Below are 17,500 nucleotides of genomic sequence, written 5' to 3'. Positions count from 1 at the left end.
TATTCATCTGACATCAGAACAACACTCCATCCTGATTATCAGGAATAAACACACTGCAAGATCGTGTCAGAACACGCCACACACACCGAGCACAACGGAACAATGTAAAGCCAGGAGGGAATATCACACACACACACAGCTGACTTAGTGATGTACTGCTGCTACGATCAACTTAGGAAAAAGTGAGAGAGGGAGAGAGAGAGAGAGAGAGGGAGAGAGAGGGAGAGAGGAAGAGAGAGAGAGACAGATGGACAGGTACAGAGAGACAGTCAGTGAGAGAGACAGAGAGAGAGACACAGAGAGCAGAGAGAGAGAGGTGGACAGGTACAGAGAGACAGTCAGTGAGAGAGACACAGAGAGCAGAGAGAGAGAGAGGTGGACAGGTACAGAGAGGCAGTCAGTGAGAGAGACAGAGAGAGAGACAGGTGGACAGGTATAGAGAGACAGTCAGTGAGAGAGACACAGAGAGAGACACAGAGAGCAGAGAGAGAGAGAGAGGTGGACAGGTACAGAGAGACAGTCAGTGAGAGAGAGACAGGTGTTCTGACCGGTCATGGTGTGAGGTATGAGTGTGATGAGTAGTCTCTGGTTTCTCATCTTCATTCCCATGTCTGGATCCTGCATGGACACGATCACCTTCTCCATCTACACACACACACACACACACACACACACACACACACACACACACACACATATATATATATATATATAAATCCCCCCAAAATCCAATATATTTATAATTATATTAAAATGATAGTTACCTACACTATTACAACCAACAATAACATTAATACAAATCTATAGTTATCTATAGTTATTGTACTATTTAACTATTAATGTTGTTAGTTAGTTTTGTTTAGTTAGTTTAGTTTAGTTATTGTGTGTGTGTGTGTGTGTGTGTGTGTACCTTGATGAAACAGGCCATGTGCGCGCGCTGCTCTCCTCCTCTCGGAGTGCTGACGGTCATCTCTGCTCAGTGTGCGCGCGCACTCTGCTTTCACACTGTTTGCTGCAGCGCGTGCCGGCGCCTAGAGACCACCGGCCAATTACAGCGCAGGTACACAGTGGGGGCGTGTCGAGGGGCGTGTTTAATACCACAGAAGTACAGTGTACAGTGCACCCACTAGTGCTCACACAGTCTAAAAGCAGATTGTAGAAGAATTGCCTTTAAAAGTAGAATTCTAAGATGTTTTTTTTCCTGTTTTTATCTTTTTATTCCGTCTTGTTATCCTGATAAATGTTCACCTCCTCTCTACAAAGCATCTTTTTTGTAATAAAATCAATGAATCTTCTGCGTGTGATATGCGAGCCCCAGGTTTGCGAGTCGACTCCCAGAGTTCACCTAAAAAAACCGAGTCAAAGAGTCGACTCATTCACAAACGAAACATCGCTGATGTATGAGTGTGCAGAGTCACTGACGCGTTATCTGTGTGTATATGAACTCTATAACGCTGAATCTCTTTTTGACTCCAAATACATGTGCACTACACAGAGACCTGAGTGAAGACCTCAGCGCCCTTCCTAGTGCACTTCACCTCCACTGGAGAGCGGTTTGAAGTTCGGTGTGCGCCAGTAAACGCGTTGTGAAAACAGACTGTTTGTCCTGCGCAGGCCGCCGTACTAACTCAGTGACGGCTGACTGGCAGTGTTCTGCAGCTGCTGCTATATATATTTATATTTTGATAAAGAATTCATGGAATAAACCTCGGAAGCAAACTCAGGTAAGATTTAAGCTTTCAGCACATACAGTCCTGTAAGGGTATTGAGCTATAATTCACACCCTAACTTTAATTTAAAAAAGAACAAAAACAGCCGCTTAGCTAGCTAGCTAACAGTCCATCCATCGTTAGCTCAATGCTAATGCTAAGAACTGTCATAAGTGGGAATATTCTTGTGTGTTATTAAAGTTCAGCAAACTCAGAAATGTGTTAGTAGTGAAATATCCGTCATGTGTTTAGTGATTCTGGTGCTAATTTGTTGGTTGATGATGTAGGTCCCTTTTTCTGTGACGTCATCACGGTTGTGCGTCCCCCTCATGATGACGTCACTTTGTTGTTGTTCCGTGCAACTCCCAGTTTAGTCTGGTGTTCCCAGCATCAGTGCCACTGTGTGTTTGAGCAGAGATATGAGTGATATCCGTCACGCCCTGCTGCGGCGAGACCCTCTGAGCGCGGCTAAAGAGGTCCTGTACCACCTGGACATCGCACTGGGCAGCTCACTGCAGAATGCCCCGGGCCTGGACAAGAACACTGTGGACCTGGTGGAGGAGTTCATATTCCATGTGCCAAAAGACCGCAACACACCGCGCAAGGTGAGGACAGGGACAGAGGAGAATCCAGATGTCTATTGAGGTACACCCTAATGTGTGTGTGTGTGTGTGTGTGTGTGTGTGTGTGTCAGAGGATGAGCTGTGTTCAGGAGCTGCAGCTGTTGGAGATCATGTGCAGTTATTTCCAGGAGCAGAGTAAAGATGCAGTGAGACAGGTGATCTTCTCGGCGCTCTTCAGTCTGCAGGGAAACAAAGCGGACGAGAACCGCATGGCCACACTGGGAAAACTGGTGTCCATGGCAGTGGCCGTGTGCAGAGTTCCCATCCTAGAGTGCGCTGCCACCTGGCTGCAGGTGAGAACAACAACATCACGCTCAGTCTGCTGTCATTTCTCAGTGCTGATACTCAGTCTTTCACATCAGTGTGTACGTTATAAAGAAGGAGAAAAACAGAAGATTGAAATGATAGTAAGCAGCAACTAAAGGGGGCCAAGCACTTTCTGGCCCCACCCATTTAGAGATCAGAAACCAATGGGAAATTAAGCTTGTTTCCATGGAGATACTGAGTCCTGTCTGAGTGACGCAAGGGGAAATTTTATCATGGAATCGGAATTCTGTTATGGAGACACTCTAAGAGAGTGTGACTGTCTGGATAGGAGGGGCTTATTCTCTATCTCCTGTCCATCACAGTGGGTTCTGTGTCCACCTCTGTGTATGAGGAAGAGGGCAGAAAGCACACTGTTTATTATGGGATGTCATTAGGTTTCTCATTTTTTTCAACAATGCAAAGATTTTATAAAGATTGTGTAATGAAAATTGTAACTGTGTACCATGTTAATTTCCTCTGTGTGTGTGTGTGTGTGTGTGTAGCGTACTCACTCTGCGTGGTGTGTCCGGTTGGCGTTGGTGTTGGTGGATGATTACTGCACGTTGGTGCCAGGGTCCATCACCACATTGCAGAACGTCTGTTCAGCCAGTCCTCGCTTCTGCTGCCAGCTGATCACCGCCGTCACCGCTCTGTACGACTTCTCCTCAGGTACACACACACACACACACACACACACAGGCTCTGACAGTAGTACAACTGTAATTTAAATCATTAATATGGTGTGTGTGTGTAGATGAGTTAACTCCGCCCCCTGCACTGTTGGACATGGTGGTTGGTTGGATCACAGAAGACCCCAGACTGCTCCTGTTGACCTTCATCAACACTCCTCTGACCCCCAGTTTGCCACTGGGGTGTTTGGAGGTCACGCCCCTCACAGGTCTGCTCCGGTGGTGTGTGAAAGCGCCACTCGCCTCTCAGAGAGCCCGCAAGTCCGCAGTGACCAGCCCCCAGCTGGAGCAAGAGAACGGGGCAGTGTGTGAAGAGCTGTACTCCAAACTGCACCTGAGTGTTCTCCAGGTGTTCCTCATGTTGCAGGTGCACTTCCTGTTCACTTCACTGCATCATGAAGGAGACTCGACTCTTCACCCTTCTCCATGTGTCGCTCTCTGTGCACTCCGTTTACCTGCAGGTGTTTCTGCTCCTCCCAGGTGCACCTGACCGAGCAGAACCTGCTGGGCCGTCTCGCCGTGGTGCAGGTGGAGTCCGTGGCCACTCTCGTAGAGGAAGTGAGCGGTTTGGTGGAGGAACTCAACCCTCTTCACGCCGCCAATCAAATCCAGCTGGCTCTGGATAGGCTGGCCCAGGCCCTGCAGGTCGCCATGGCGACAGGGGCCTTGCTGTGTTCCAGAGGTGAGTGGGATGGACTCTGTGTTTGGGGAGAATGTTTAATAACGTGTCTTGTGTAAGTGCTGATGTTATTGTTTTGTCTCCTTCAGAGGACCTGAGGACTCTGTGCTCCAGACTGCCTCATAACAAGTGAGTTCCAGCTCTCCAGAACCTGATTTATTAAACAGGACTGATTTCTCTCAGAGCAGAGCAGGGGCAGAGCAGGGGTATATTAACGGGGTATCGTTTCCACGGTAACAGCTCACTCGCAGGGATGCATGCAGCAGACGCTTCAGTAATAATCTGATCAGATAGTGTGTTAATGTTTTATAAAGAGATGTTTATTTAACACTTATGGAAGGAGTCTCCAGTGTCAGTGCTTTAGATCATACACTTCAGTTGTGATGGATTGCTGCAGTGTAGGAGGAATAAAACACTCAGGATGTACAGTTACAGGAATCTAATCAGTGTTAATGAGAGTAGCTGCTCCATCATGCCCCCTAGTGTCTGATTGTGTAGTTCTGGTTGTGAGTCTGATGTTCCTGTGTGAATATGAAGGTGTGTGTGTGTTTATTTTCAGTATGTTACAGCTGGTCATGTCCGGTCCGGTGGTTCCGCACGGTGCTGCGTTCCAGCCAAGCGTGTATCCCTACATCCACCCCGCTCGCCCCACCCCTCTCTCGCCCCACCCCGCCATCCCCGCCCTCTCTCCTCTACCCGCCCACCCCGCCCTCACCACACACCACCAGCTAACGCCGCACACACCACACTCCCCTCTCCCCCCTCCTCACGCCTTCCACCCCGCCTCCATGGGCTTCCCGTACCGCCCCATCCGCTGAGCCGCGACTCCACGCCTCCTGCTGGATTTTATATGAGCGTGAGATCGGATCCTGTAGCGTGAGATCAGATCCAGTGTGTGATGTAATGAAACATTAATCAGCATGAACATGGAGACATTTCTCCAGGGCTAACGTCAGCTGGACATGTTTTGTTTTTTTTGTTTGTTTGTTTGTTTTTTTACTTGACCTGTGTTCTGAAAGAGGAACTGAGTTTTTTTTATTACTGTAAATATTTCCTAAAGCGCTGTGACGTGATGGAGTCTGTGAGGGTTTTTTCTTCATCTTTTTGTATTTGTGTTGAAATGGTGGAGTGTCCAAGCTGACTGAAGGTTCAGAACATGGATTTTTGTATAAGAATTCTAGTTAATAAAATGATTTTTCCTGCTGTGTGTTTAGGACATTTACATTTTTGTCTAAAAACATCATTCAGAATGAGGGGTTAGAGTTTTACACGAAATTCTCTTACACACAGTCACGCTCTCAGCTCCATCATTTTTTTATCCTGACTTTAAGAAAGTGAAGAGTTTTGGGACTTTCTGGGTCTGAGTGGTCATTAGTACAGACTTGTGGAGTCTCAGTGATCTCCACGTGTGTGTGTGTGTGTGTAGTCTCCCATAACCATTACACCTTTTGGAGAATGTAAAATAAAGAATAATGAAGTAAGGCATGAGGTCTGAATTTTATCACTTGAAGAAAAAACCCATGACATTTCATTTCGATATAAATCACACAGCTTTATTTATTTAAAAATAATCACGGACATGCAGAACGACTCCGTGTCTCTTCCACATGACATAAAGGAAATGACTCCATGTGTTCTCTCAACCTTACACACACACACACATTATTATTAGTTGGAAAAGTCATTCATGAGTTAATTTAATATTTACTCTTATTTTTCTGATGAAGAAAACTTTATAAGTGAAGTGTGTGTGTGTAATAATATGGCATGTGAGAGGACATTTTAATACTTTATTTGTGTCTATTACACAGATCTGTGTGTGTGTGTGACCAGACCCGTGTCCTGTTCACAAATCTAAAGACCAGACGAGAGTTTGCTGGATTAACAGTGGACACGTGGTCAGACAGTGATGTTGTGGATTGTTGGAGTAACACAGAGGAATGTCTGTACACACTGAGGGACAGAATTCCAGACGGAACTCCGACTCTGCAGCTCGACTCCTGAGACACTCCCGAGTCCTGTGTGTCATGTTGATGTGTAAGGTCGGGAACTGAGACAGAGAGAGGATTTAAAGTTGATTAAAGGATTATTTGGAGGTAAACACCAGCACCACAGAGTCCCCACACTTCCAGTAACATGATGATTAAAGGCACAGAGCCTCAGCGCAGTTCCTTCAGGAGAACTGGAGGAGAACTCAGCTGAAGAAGAGCTCCTCACAGATCCGCCGCGTGTCGTCCGGTGACGCGACCTCGTGGCCGACGGTTCGGGGGTCCATGTAGATCTCATAATCGTTTCCTCCCTGAGTAATAAAAAAAAAGAAAGACTGGAATGAGTCAGAGTGGAGATTCATGCAGTCTTCACACCATGAGCAGATGTTCAGCTAGTCACTGCTCAGACTCCTGCAGCAGGACACACCTGAGCAGAAACATTGGTCAGTCACATACTCCTGGATTTCTGATCACTCTGTGTGGGTTAAAACAAGGAGCCGTGTTCTGACCGCTGATCTCTTAACCTTAAACAGCATCAGTGATTCACAGAAGCTAAAGAACTGCTCTTGTGTTCCAGTACTTTTGGAGGATATTGTGCAGTTATCAGACTGTTGATGTTTCTCTCCTGTGTGTTCTTCACATGTGTGTGTGTTAATGTGTGAGGTTTCTGTGTGTTTGTGGAGGTCAGGAGACGAGAAGACGCACCGGTTTGGTTTTATCACCGAAGAAATGGATGGTCTGGTACACGTCCTTCTCTACGATTCCCAAACAATAACGCTTATCCCAACCTTCTGGAAACACGTCGAAGCTGATCTGTCCTCCTGTAACACCACACACACACACACACACACACACACACACACACACTTTGAGCTTCCTGGAAAGGGTAAAGAAACGACACACACTAGACATTGTGTATTACAGTAAATACTGTAATGGTTTTATTACAGCAGGAGAAAGATCTTTACAATAAAGTCTGATGCTCTGAGATCAGACTCTGCTGTCTGAATCTATCCAGTTTAATAAGCTCCGCCCACACATGATTATTTATTCAATTATTTATTCATCAACAATCAACATCATCAATTTAATCAATGAATCAAATGACTGACAGACACACACACCTCCATTCTGTACAGGTACAAATGTGCACACACACACACACACACACACAGCTCACCGATGGAGAAAGCCAGTCCTCTTCTCCCGAACTGTTCTTTCAGGACAGCCACAAATTTCTCTCGGATCTTCTCTTTCTGCAGGAGAAAGGTTTCAGGAGAATCTGATCTCACAGCATGAACACTGCTGAAGCTTCTCTTCAGGGTGTGAGAGGTTCTAGTCTCCTGACAGGGTTCTAGACTGCTGTAGGTGTGATGGAGAACCCGAGGTGTGTGCAGTAGAGCTGAGTCACACTACACCAGTCTCACATCACCTGACTCTCTCAGACTTTATTACAGAATTACATTAAAAACACTGAAAAAGTGTGTGTGTGTGTGTGTGTGTGCATGCATGTGTGTTCTATGTACAGAGCTGTGTGTGTGTGTGTGTGTAGATTATGAAGCGTTACCTTATCCAGCTCAAAGAACTCCATCCTCTCCTGCTGACTGCAGCTCCGGCCGATAGGGGAGATGTTCAACATCCCGTTACGGAACTCGATAAACGTTCCTCTGGAAGAGAAAGTTCAGAGAGCGTCAGTGTGTTCCTCACACGAAAATACACGTGTGTGTGTGTTCTATATTGAATTAAAATTGTAGGTGAATGGAGTGTGTGTAAGTGGAGTGAGACACATGCAGTGGTACTGGTGGGGGTGGTGATGGTAGTAGTGGTGGTACTGGTGGGGGTGGTGATGGTAGTAGTACTGGTGTTGGTGGTGGTAGTAGTACTGGTGGTGGTAGTGGTAGTAGTACTGGTGGTGGTGGTGGCGGTTGTACTGGTGGTGGTGGTGTTGGTGGTGGTAGTAGTACTGGTGGCGGTGGTGGCGGTTGTACTGGTGGTGGTGGTGGTAGTACTGTGGTGGTGATGGTAGTACTGGTGGTGGTGGTAGTACTGGTGGTGGTGGTAGTACTGGTGGTGGTGATGGTACTGGTGGTGGTGATGGTACTGGTGGTGGTGATGGTAGTAGTACTGGTGGTGGTAGTACTGGTGGAGGTGGTGGTGGTGGAGGTGGTGGTGGTGGCGGTTGTACTGGTGGTGGTGATGGTGGTGGTGGTGGTAGTACTGGTGGTGGTGATGGTAGTACTGGTGGTGGTGATGGTAGTACTGGTGGTGGTGGTGATGGTGGTAGTAGTACTGGTGGTGGTGGTGGTGGTAGTACTGGTGGTGGTGATGGTAGTACTGGTGGTGGTGGTGGTAGTACTGGTGGTGGTGGTGGTAGTACTGGTGGTGGTGATGGTAGTAGTACTGGTGGTGGTGGTGGTGGTAGTACTGGTGGTGGTGATGGTAGTACTGGTGGTGGTGATGGTAGTAGTACTGGTGGTGGTGATGGTAGTACTGGTGGTGGTGGTGGTAGTACTGGTGGTGGTGGTGGTAGTACTGGTGGTGGTGATGGTAGTAGTACTGGTGGTGGTGATGGTAGTACTGGTGGTGGTGATGGTAGTAGTACTGGTGGTGGTGATGGTAGTACTGGTGGTGGTGATGGCGGTTGTACTGGTGGTGGTGGTGATGGTAGTACTGGTGGTGGTGTTGGTGGTGGTAGTAGTACTGGTGGTGATGGTGGTAGTAGTACTGGTGGTGGTAGTAGTACTGGTGGTGGTAGTACTGGTGGTGGTGATGGTGATGGTAGTACTGGTGGTGGTGATGGTAGTAGTACTGGTGGTGGTAGTGCTGGTGGTGGTAGTACTGGTGGAGGTGGTGATGGTGGTAGTACTGGTGGAGGTGGTGATGGTAGTAGTACTGGTGGTGGTGGTGGTGGTAGTAGTACTAGTGGTGGTGGTGGTAGTACTGGTGGTGGTGATGGTAGTACTGGTGGTGGTGATGGTGGTACTGGTGGTGGTAGTACTGGTGGAGGTGGTGATTGTGGTAGTATTGGTGGTACTGGTAGTGGTGATGGTAGTACTGGTGGTGGTGATGGTAGTAGTACTGGTGGTGGTGGTGGTATTACTGGTGGTGGTGATGGTAGTAGTACTGGTGGTGATGGTGGTAGTAGTACTGGTGGTGGTGGTGGTAGTACTGGTGGTGGTGGTGGTAGTAGTACTGGTGGTGGTGGTGGTAGTAGTACTGGTGGTGGTGGTGGTGGTAATAGTACTGGTGGTGGTAGTACTGGTGGAGGTGGTGATGGTGGTAGTACTGGTGGTACTGGTGGAGGTGGTGATGGTAGTACTGGTGGTGATGGTGGTAGTACTGGTGGTGATGGTGGTAGTACTGGTGGTGGTAATAGTATCGGTGGTGGTGATGGTAGTACTGGTGGTGGTGGTGGTAGTCCTGGTGGTGATGGTGGTGGAGGTGGTGATGGTGGTAGTGCTGGTGGAGGTGGTGATGGTGGTAGTACTGGTGGTAGTGGTGATGGTGGAGGTGGTGATGGTGCTGGTTGAGGTGGTGATGGTGGTGATGGTGGAGGTGGTGCTGGTGGAGGTGGTGATGGTGGTAGTGCTGGTGGAGGTGGTGATGGTGGTGATTGTGGAGGTGGTGATGGTGGTGATGGTGGAGGTGGTGATGGTGGTGATTGTGGAGGTGGTGATGGTGGTGATGGTGGAGGTGGTGCTGGTGGAGGTGGTGATGGTGGTAGTGCTGGTGGAGGTGGTGATGGTGGTGATTGTGGAGGTGGTGATGGTGGTGATTGTGGAGGTGGTGATGGTGGTGATGGTGGAGGTGGTGATGGTGGTGCTGGTGGAGGTGGTGATGGTGGTGCTGGTGGAGGTGGTGATGGTGGTGATTGTGGAGGTGGTGATGGTGGTGATGGTGGTGCTGGTGGAGGTGGTGATGGTAGAGGTGGAGGAAGTTTAGTTGTTGTGTTTTTACTCACCGTTTCTTGGGCAGTTTGATCTTGGCCATGTAGTCTAAACAGAAATTTATGAAATCCTGTAAAATCTCCTCCCCAAGATACGCCTGGATACTCTGATTAACACAAACACACACACACACATCAATTCAGCTACACACACACACACACACCAGTTCAGCTACACACACACACACACATCAATTCAGCTACACACACACACCAGTTCAGCTACACACACACACAAATCTACACAAGAGTTTTAGATTAAACCAGTAACAAACCTCTACAGAATGGAGGTGTGTGTGTGTGTGTACCTGTACAGAATGGAGGTGTGTGTGTACCTGTACAGAATGGAGGTGTGTGTGTGTGTGTGTACCTGTACAGAATGGAGGTGTGTGTGTGTGTGTGTGTGTACCTGTACAGAATGGAGGTGTGTGTGTGTACCTGTACAGAATGGAGGTGTGTGTGTGTGTGTGTGTGTGTACCTGTACAGAATGGAGGTGTGTGTGTGTACCTGTACAGAATGGAGGTGTGTGTGTACCTGTACAGAATGGAGGTGTGTGTGTGTGTACCTGTACAGAATGGAGGTGTGTGTGTACCTGTACAGAATGGAGGTGTGTGTGTGTGTACCTGTACAGAATGGAGGTGTGTGTGTACCTGTACAGAATGGAGGTGTGTGTGTGTGTGTGTACCTGTACAGAATGGAGGTGTGTGTGTGTGTGTGTGTGTACCTGTACAGAATGGAGGTGTGTGTGTGTACCTGTACAGAATGGAGGTGTGTGTGTGTGTGTGTGTGTACCTGTACAGAATGGAGGTGTGTGTGTGTGTGTGTGTACCTGTACAGAATGGAGGTGTGTGTGTGTGTACCTGTACAGAATGGAGGTGTGTGTGTACCTGTACAGAATGGAGGTGTGTGTGTGTGTGTGTGTGTGTACCTGTACAGAATGGAGGTGTGTGTGTGTGTACCTGTACAGAATGGAGGTGTGTGTGTGTGTACCTGTACAGAATGGAGGTGTGTGTGTGTGTACCTGTACAGAATGGAGGTGTGTGTGTACCTGTACAGAATGGAGGTGTGTGTGTGTGTACCTGTACAGAATGGAGGTGTGTGTGTACCTGTACAGAATGGAGGTGTGTGTGTGTGTGTGTACCTGTACAGAATGGAGGTGTGTGTGTGTGTACCTGTACAGAATGGAGGTGTGTGTGTGTGGACCTGTACAGAATGGAGGTGTGTGTGTGTGTGTGTGTGTGTGTGTGTACCTGTACAGAATGGAGGTGTGTGTGTGTGTGTGTGTGTGTGTGTGTGTACCTGTACAGAATGGAGGTGTGTGTGTGTGTACCTGTACAGAATGGAGGTGTGTGTGTGTGTGTGTGTGTGTACCTGTACAGAATGGAGGTGTGTGTGTGTGTGTGTGTGTGTGTACCTGTACAGAATGGAGGTGTGTGTGTGTGTGTGTGTGTACCTGTACAGAATGGAGGTGTGTGTGTGTGTGTGTGTGTGTACCTGTACAGAATGGAGGTGTGTGTGTGTGTGTGTGTGTACCTGTACAGAATGGAGGTGTGTGTGTGTGTGTGTGTGTACCTGTACAGAATGGAGGTGTGTGTGTGTGTGTGTGTGTACCTGTACAGAATGGAGGTGTGTGTGTGTGTGTGTACCTGTACAGAATGGAGGTGTGTGTGTGTGTGTGTACCTGTACAGAATGGAGGTGTGTGTGTGTGTGTGTGTGTACCTGTACAGAATGGAGGTGTGTGTGTGTGTGTGTGTGTGTACCTGTACAGAATGGAGGTGTGTGTGTGTGTGTGTGTGTGTGTACCTGTACAGAATGGAGGTGTGTGTGTGTGTGTGTGTGTACCTGTACAGAATGGAGGTGTGTGTGTGTGTGTGTGTACCTGTACAGAATGGAGGTGTGTGTGTGTGTGTGTACCTGTACAGAATGGAGGTGTGTGTGTGTGTGTACCTGTACAGAATGGAGGTGTGTGTGTACCTGTACAGAATGGAGGTGTGTGTGTGTGTACCTGTACAGAATGGAGGTGTGTGTGTGTGTACCTGTACAGAATGGAGGTGTGTGTGTGTGTACCTGTACAGAATGGAGGTGTGTGTGTGTGTACCTGTACAGAATGGAGGTGTGTGTGTGTACCTGTACAGAATGGAGGTGTGTGTGTGTGTACCTGTACAGAATGGAGGTGTGTGTGTGTGTGTACCTGTACAGAATGGAGGTGTGTGTGTGTGTGTACCTGTACAGAATGGAGGTGTGTGTGTACCTGTACAGAATGGAGGTGTGTGTGTGTGTGTGTGTGTACCTGTACAGAATGGAGGTGTGTGTGTACCTGTACAGAATGGAGGTGTGTGTGTGTGTGTACCTTTACAGAATGGAGGTGTGTGTGTGTACCTGTACAGAATGGAGGTGTGTGTGTACCTGTACAGAATGGAGGTGTGTGTGTGTGTGTGTGTGTACCTGTACAGAATGGAGGTGTGTGTGTGTGTGTGTGTGTACCTGTACAGAATGGAGGTGTGTGTGTACCTGTACAGAATGGAGGTGTGTGTGTACCTGTACAGAATGGAGGTGTGTGTGTGTGTACCTGTACAGAATGGAGGTGTGTGTGTGTGTGTGTGTGTGTACCTGTACAGAATGGAGGTGTGTGTGTACCTGTACAGAATGGAGGTGTGTGTGTGTGTGTACCTGTACAGAATGGAGGTGTGTGTGTACCTGTACAGAATGGAGGTGTGTGTGTGTACCTGTACAGAATGGAGGTGTGTGTGTGTACCTGTACAGAATGGAGGTGTGTGTGTGTACCTGTACAGAATGGAGGTGTGTGTGTGTGTGTGTACCTGTACAGAATGGAGGTGTGTGTGTGTGTGTGTGTGTACCTGTACAGAATGGAAGTGTGTGTGTGTGTGTGTGTGTACCTGTACAGAATGGAGGTGTGTGTGTACCTGTACAGAATGGAGGTGTGTGTGTACCTGTACAGAATGGAGGTGTGTGTGTGTGTACCTGTACAGAATGGAGGTGTGTGTGTGTGTACCTGTACAGAATGGAGGTGTGTGTGTGTGTGTGTGTACCTGTACAGAATGGAGGTGTGTGTGTACCTGTACAGAATGGAGGTGTGTGTGTGTGTACCTGTACAGAATGGAGGTGTGTGTGTGTGTGTACCTGTACAGAATGGAGGTGTGTGTGTACCTGTACAGAATGGAGGTGTGTGTGTGTACCTGTACAGAATGGAGGTGTGTGTGTGTGTACCTGTACAGAATGGAGGTGTGTGTGTGTGTACCTGTACAGAATGGAGGTGTGTGTGTGTGTGTACCTGTACAGAATGGAGGTGTGTGTGTGTGTGTACCTGTACAGAATGGAGGTGTGTGTGTGTGTACCTGTACAGAATGGAGGTGTGTGTGTGTGTGTACCTGTACAGAATGGAGGTGTGTGTGTGTGTGTACCTGTACAGAATGGAGGTGTGTGTGTGTGTGTACCTGTACAGAATGGAGGTGTGTGTGTGTGGACCTGTACAGAATGGAGGTGTGTGTGTACCTGTACAGAATGGAGGTGTGTGTGTACCTGTACAGAATGGAGGTGTGTGTGTGTGTACCTGTACAGAATGGAGGTGTGTGTGTGTGTGTGTGTGTACCTGTACAGAATGGAGGTGTGTGTGTACCTGTACAGAATGGAGGTGTGTGTGTGTGTGTACCTGTACAGAATGGAGGTGTGTGTGTGTACCTGTACAGAATGGAGGTGTGTGTGTGTGTGTGTGTGTACCTGTACAGAATGGAGGTGTGTGTGTGTACCTGTACAGAATGGAGGTGTGTGTGTGTGTACCTGTACAGAATGGAGGTGTGTGTGTGTGTGTGTGTGTACCTGTACAGAATGGAGGTGTGTGTGTACCTGTACAGAATGGAGGTGTGTGTGTGTGTGTACCTGTACAGAATGGAGGTGTGTGTGTGTGTGGACCTGTACAGAATGGAGGTGTGTGTGTGTGGACCTGTACAGAATGGAGGTGTGTGTGTGTGGACCTGTACAGAATGGAGGTGTGTGTGTGTGTGGACCTGTACAGAATGGAGGTGTGTGTGTGTGTGGACCTGTACAGAATGGAGGTGTGTGTGTGTGGACCTGTACAGAATGGAGGTGTGTGTGTGTGTGGACCTGTACAGAATGGAGGTGTGTGTGTGTGGACCTGTACAGAATGGAGGTGTGTGTGTGTGGACCTGTACAGAATGGAGGTGTGTGTGTGTGTGGACCTGTACAGAATGGAGGTGTGTGTGTGTGTGGACCTGTACAGAATGGAGGTGTGTGTGTGTGTGGACCTGTACAGAATGGAGGTGTGTGTGGACCTGTACAGAATGGAGGTGTGTGTGTGTGTGTACCTGTACAGAATGGAGGTGTGTGTGTGTGTGGACCTGTACAGAATGGAGGTGTGTGTGTGTGTGTGGACCTGTACAGAATGGAGGTGTGTGTGTACCTGTACAGAATGGAGGTGTGTGTGTGTGTGGACCTGTACAGAATGGAGGTGTGTGTGTGTGTGGACCTGTACAGAATGGAGGTGTGTGTGTGTGTGGACCTGTACAGAAAGGAGGTGTGTGTGTGTGGACCTGTACAGAAAGGAGGTGTGTGTGTGTGTACCTGTACAGAATGGAGGTGTGTGTGTGTGTGGACCTGTACAGAATGGAGGTGTGTGTGGACCTGTACAGAATGGAGGTGTGTGTGTGTGTGTACCTGTACAGAATGGAGGTGTGTGTGTGTGTGGACCTGTACAGAATGGAGGTGTGTGTGTGTGTGTGGACCTGTACAGAATGGAGGTGTGTGTGTACCTGTACAGAATGGAGGTGTGTGTGTGTGTGTACCTGTACAGAATGGAGGTGTGTGTGTGTGTGTACCTGTACAGAATGGAGGTGTGTGTGTGTGTGTGGACCTGTACAGAATGGAGGTGTGTGTGTACCTGTACAGAATGGAGGTGTGTGTGTGTGTGTACCTGTACAGAATGGAGGTGTGTGTGTGTGTGTACCTGTACAGAATGGAGGTGTGTGTGTGTGGACCTGTACAGAATGGAGGTGTGTGTGTGTGTGTGGACCTGTACAGAATGGAGGTGTGTGTGTGTGGACCTGTACAGAATGGAGGTGTGTGTGTGTGGACCTGTACAGAATGGAGGTGTGTGTGTGTGGACCTGTACAGAATGGAGGTGTGTGTGTGTGTGGACCTGTACAGAATGGAGGTGTGTGTGTGTGGACCTGTACAGAATGGAGGTGTGTGTGTGTGGACCTGTACAGAATGGAGGTGTGTGTGTACCTGTACAGAATGGAGGTGTGTGTGTGTGTGGACCTGTACAGAATGGAGGTGTGTGTGTGTGTGGACCTGTACAGAATGGAGGTGTGTGTGTGTGGACCTGTACAGAATGGAGGTGTGTGTGTGTGTGTGGACCTGTACAGAATGGAGGTGTGTGTGTGTGTGTGGACCTGTACAGAATGGAGGTGTGTGTGTGTGTGTGGACCTGTACAGAATGGAGGTGTGTGTGTGTGGACCTGTACAGAATGGAGGTCTGTGTGTGTGTGGACCTGTACAGAATGGAGGTGTGTGTGTGTGGACCTGTACAGAATGGAGGTGTGTGTGTGTGTGTGGACCTGTACAGAATGGAGGTGTGTGTGTGTGGACCTGTACAGAATGGAGGTGTGTGTGTGTGGACCTGTACAGAATGGAGGTGTGTGTGTGTGTGGACCTGTACAGAATGGAGGTGTGTGTGTGTGTGGACCTGTACAGAAAGGAGGTGTGTGTGTGTGGACCTGTACAGAATGGAGGTGTGTGTGTGTGTGGACCTGTACAGAATGGAGGTGTGTGTGTACCTGTACAGAATGGAGGTGTGTGTGTGTGTGTACCTGTACAGAATGGAGGTGTGTGTGTGTGTGGACCTGTACAGAATGGAGGTGTGTGTGTGTGTGTGGACCTGTACAGAATGGAGGTGTGTGTGTACCTGTACAGAATGGAGGTGTGTGTGTCTGTGTACCTGTACAGAATGGAGGTGTGTGTGTGTGTGTACCTGTACAGAATGGAGGTGTGTGTGTGTGTGTGGACCTGTACAGAATGGAGGTGTGTGTGTGTGGACCTGTACAGAATGGAGGTGTGTGTGTGTGTGGACCTGTACAGAATGGAGGTGTGTGTGTGTGTGGACCTGTACAGAAAGGAGGTGTGTGTGTGTGTACCTGTACAGAAAGGAGGTGTGTGTGTGTGTACCTGTACAGAATGGAGGTGTGTGTGTGTGTGGACCTGTACAGAATGGAGGTGTGTGTGTACCTGTACAGAATGGAGGTGTGTGTGTGTGTGTACCTGTACAGAATGGAGGTGTGTGTGTGTGTGGACCTGTACAGAATGGAGGTGTGTGTGTGTGTGTGGACCTGTACAGAATGGAGGTGTGTGTGTGTGGACCTGTACAGAATGGAGGTGTGTGTGTGTGGACCTGTACAGAATGGAGGTGTGTGTGTGTGTGGACCTGTACAGAATGGAGGTGTGTGTGTGTGTGGACCTGTACAGAAAGGAGGTGTGTGTGTGTGTACCTGTACAGAAAGGAGGTGTGTGTGTGTGTACCTGTACAGAATGGAGGTGTGTGTGTGTGTGGACCTGTACAGAATGGAGGTGTGTGTGTACCTGTACAGAATGGAGGTGTGTGTGTGTGTGTACCTGTACAGAATGGAGGTGTGTGTGTGTGGACCTGTACAGAATGGAGGTGTGTGTGTACCTGTACAGAATGGAGGTGTGTGTGTGTGTACCTGTACAGAATGGAGGTGTGTGTGTGTGTGTGGACCTGTACAGAATGGAGGTGTGTGTGTGTGTGGACCTGTACAGAATGGAGGTGTGTGTGTGTGTACCTGTACAGAATGGAGGTGTGTGTGTGTGTGTGGACCTGTACAGAATGGAGGTGTGTGTGTGTGTGTGGACCTGTACAGAATGGAGGTGTGTGTGTGTGTGGACCTGTACAGAATGGAGGTGTGTGTGTACCTGTACAGAATGGAGGTGTGTGTGTGTGTGTACCTGTACAGAATGGAGGTGTGTGTGTGTGTACCTGTACAGAATGGAGGTGTGTGTGTGTGTGTGTACCTGTACAGAATGGAGGTGTGTGTGTGTGTGTACCTGTACAGAATGGAGGTGTGTGTGTGTGTACCTGTACAGAATGGAGGTGTGTGTGTGTGTACCTGTACAGAATGGAGGTGTGTGTGTGTGTACCTGTACAGAATGGAGGTGTGTGTGTGTGTACCTGTACAGAATGGAGGTGTGTGTGTGTGTACCTGTACAGAATGGAGGTGTGTGTGTGTGTACCTGTACAGAATGGAGGTGTGTGTGTGTGTACCTGTACAGAATGGAGGTGTGTGTGTGTGTACCTGTACAGAATGGAGGTGTGTGTGTGTGTACCTGTACAGAATGGAGGTGTGTGTGTGTGTACCTGTACAGAATGGAGGTGTGTGTGTGTGTACCTGTACAGAATGGAGGTGTGTGTGTGTGTACCTGTACAGAATGGAGGTGTGTGTGTGTGTACCTGTACAGAATGGAGGTGTGTGTGTGTGTACCTGTACAGAATGGAGGTGTGTGTGTGTAC

General features: G+C 48.5%; 3 protein-coding genes across 6 annotated transcripts in view; 1 reads left to right on the top strand and 2 right to left on the bottom strand.

Annotated features, from left to right (window-relative positions):
- Window positions 1-1,410, bottom strand: part of rgs11 (regulator of G protein signaling 11) — a 29,045-nt gene extending 27,635 nt beyond the window's left edge. Inside the window, exons 1-2 of the mRNA XM_058380159.1 lie at window positions 911-1,410; window positions 549-645 (exon numbers count right to left, since the gene is read on the bottom strand). Of these exons, the coding sequence (XP_058236142.1) occupies window positions 549-645; window positions 911-970 (157 nt within the window). The 5' untranslated portion in view covers window positions 971-1,410. The remainder of the gene's footprint in view (window positions 1-548; window positions 646-910) is intronic.
- Window positions 1,411-1,566: 156 nt separating this feature from the next.
- Window positions 1,567-5,487, top strand: ints15 (integrator complex subunit 15). 3 transcript variants are annotated; one of them, XM_058380160.1, is made up of 8 exons: window positions 1,567-1,724; window positions 2,125-2,314; window positions 2,404-2,625; window positions 3,142-3,307; window positions 3,393-3,694; window positions 3,808-4,009; window positions 4,096-4,135; window positions 4,566-5,487. In XM_058380160.1, the coding sequence occupies exons 2-8, from the start codon at window positions 2,129-2,131 to the stop codon at window positions 4,822-4,824; spliced, it is 1,377 nt and encodes a 458-aa protein (XP_058236143.1). In that variant the 5' UTR covers window positions 1,567-1,724; window positions 2,125-2,128; the 3' UTR covers window positions 4,825-5,487. The 3 variants fall into 3 exon arrangements, with proteins under 3 accessions (XP_058236143.1, XP_058236145.1, XP_058236144.1); XM_058380162.1 differs by having other exon boundaries at window positions 1,589-1,724; window positions 1,997-2,314; XM_058380161.1 differs by having other exon boundaries at window positions 1,590-1,724; window positions 2,079-2,314.
- pmm2 (phosphomannomutase 2) overlaps window positions 5,309-17,500 on the bottom strand; it is an 18,201-nt gene continuing 6,009 nt past the window's right edge. For both annotated transcript variants that reach the window (XM_058380164.1, XM_058380163.1), the window contains exons 5-9: window positions 9,956-10,047; window positions 7,562-7,661; window positions 7,175-7,250; window positions 6,700-6,815; window positions 5,309-6,305 (exon numbers count right to left, since the gene is read on the bottom strand). In XM_058380164.1, coding sequence (XP_058236147.1) covers window positions 6,201-6,305; window positions 6,700-6,815; window positions 7,175-7,250; window positions 7,562-7,661; window positions 9,956-10,047 — 489 coding nt within the window. In that variant the 3' untranslated portion in view covers window positions 5,309-6,200. The remainder of the gene's footprint in view (window positions 6,306-6,699; window positions 6,816-7,174; window positions 7,251-7,561; window positions 7,662-9,955; window positions 10,048-17,500) is intronic.

The sequence above is a fragment of the Hemibagrus wyckioides genome, linkage group LG26 (assembly GCF_019097595.1).
Source record: "Hemibagrus wyckioides isolate EC202008001 linkage group LG26, SWU_Hwy_1.0, whole genome shotgun sequence".
NCBI classification, from domain to species: domain Eukaryota; kingdom Metazoa; phylum Chordata; class Actinopteri; order Siluriformes; family Bagridae; genus Hemibagrus; species Hemibagrus wyckioides.
Note: the sequence above shows the minus strand (reverse complement) of the source record. Positions and strands in the feature narration are given on the sequence as shown.

Coding starts and splice junctions, on each gene's coding strand:
- ints15 (XM_058380160.1), top strand. CDS start 2,129: ATGAGTGATATCCGTCACGCCCTGCTGCGGCGAGACCCTCTGAGCGCG. Junction 2,315..2,403: donor ACCGCAACACACCGCGCAAG/GTGAGGACAGGG, acceptor TGTGTGTGTCAG/AGGATGAGCTGTGTTCAGGA. Junction 3,695..3,807: donor AGGTGTTCCTCATGTTGCAG/GTGCACTTCCTG, acceptor TGCTCCTCCCAG/GTGCACCTGACCGAGCAGAA.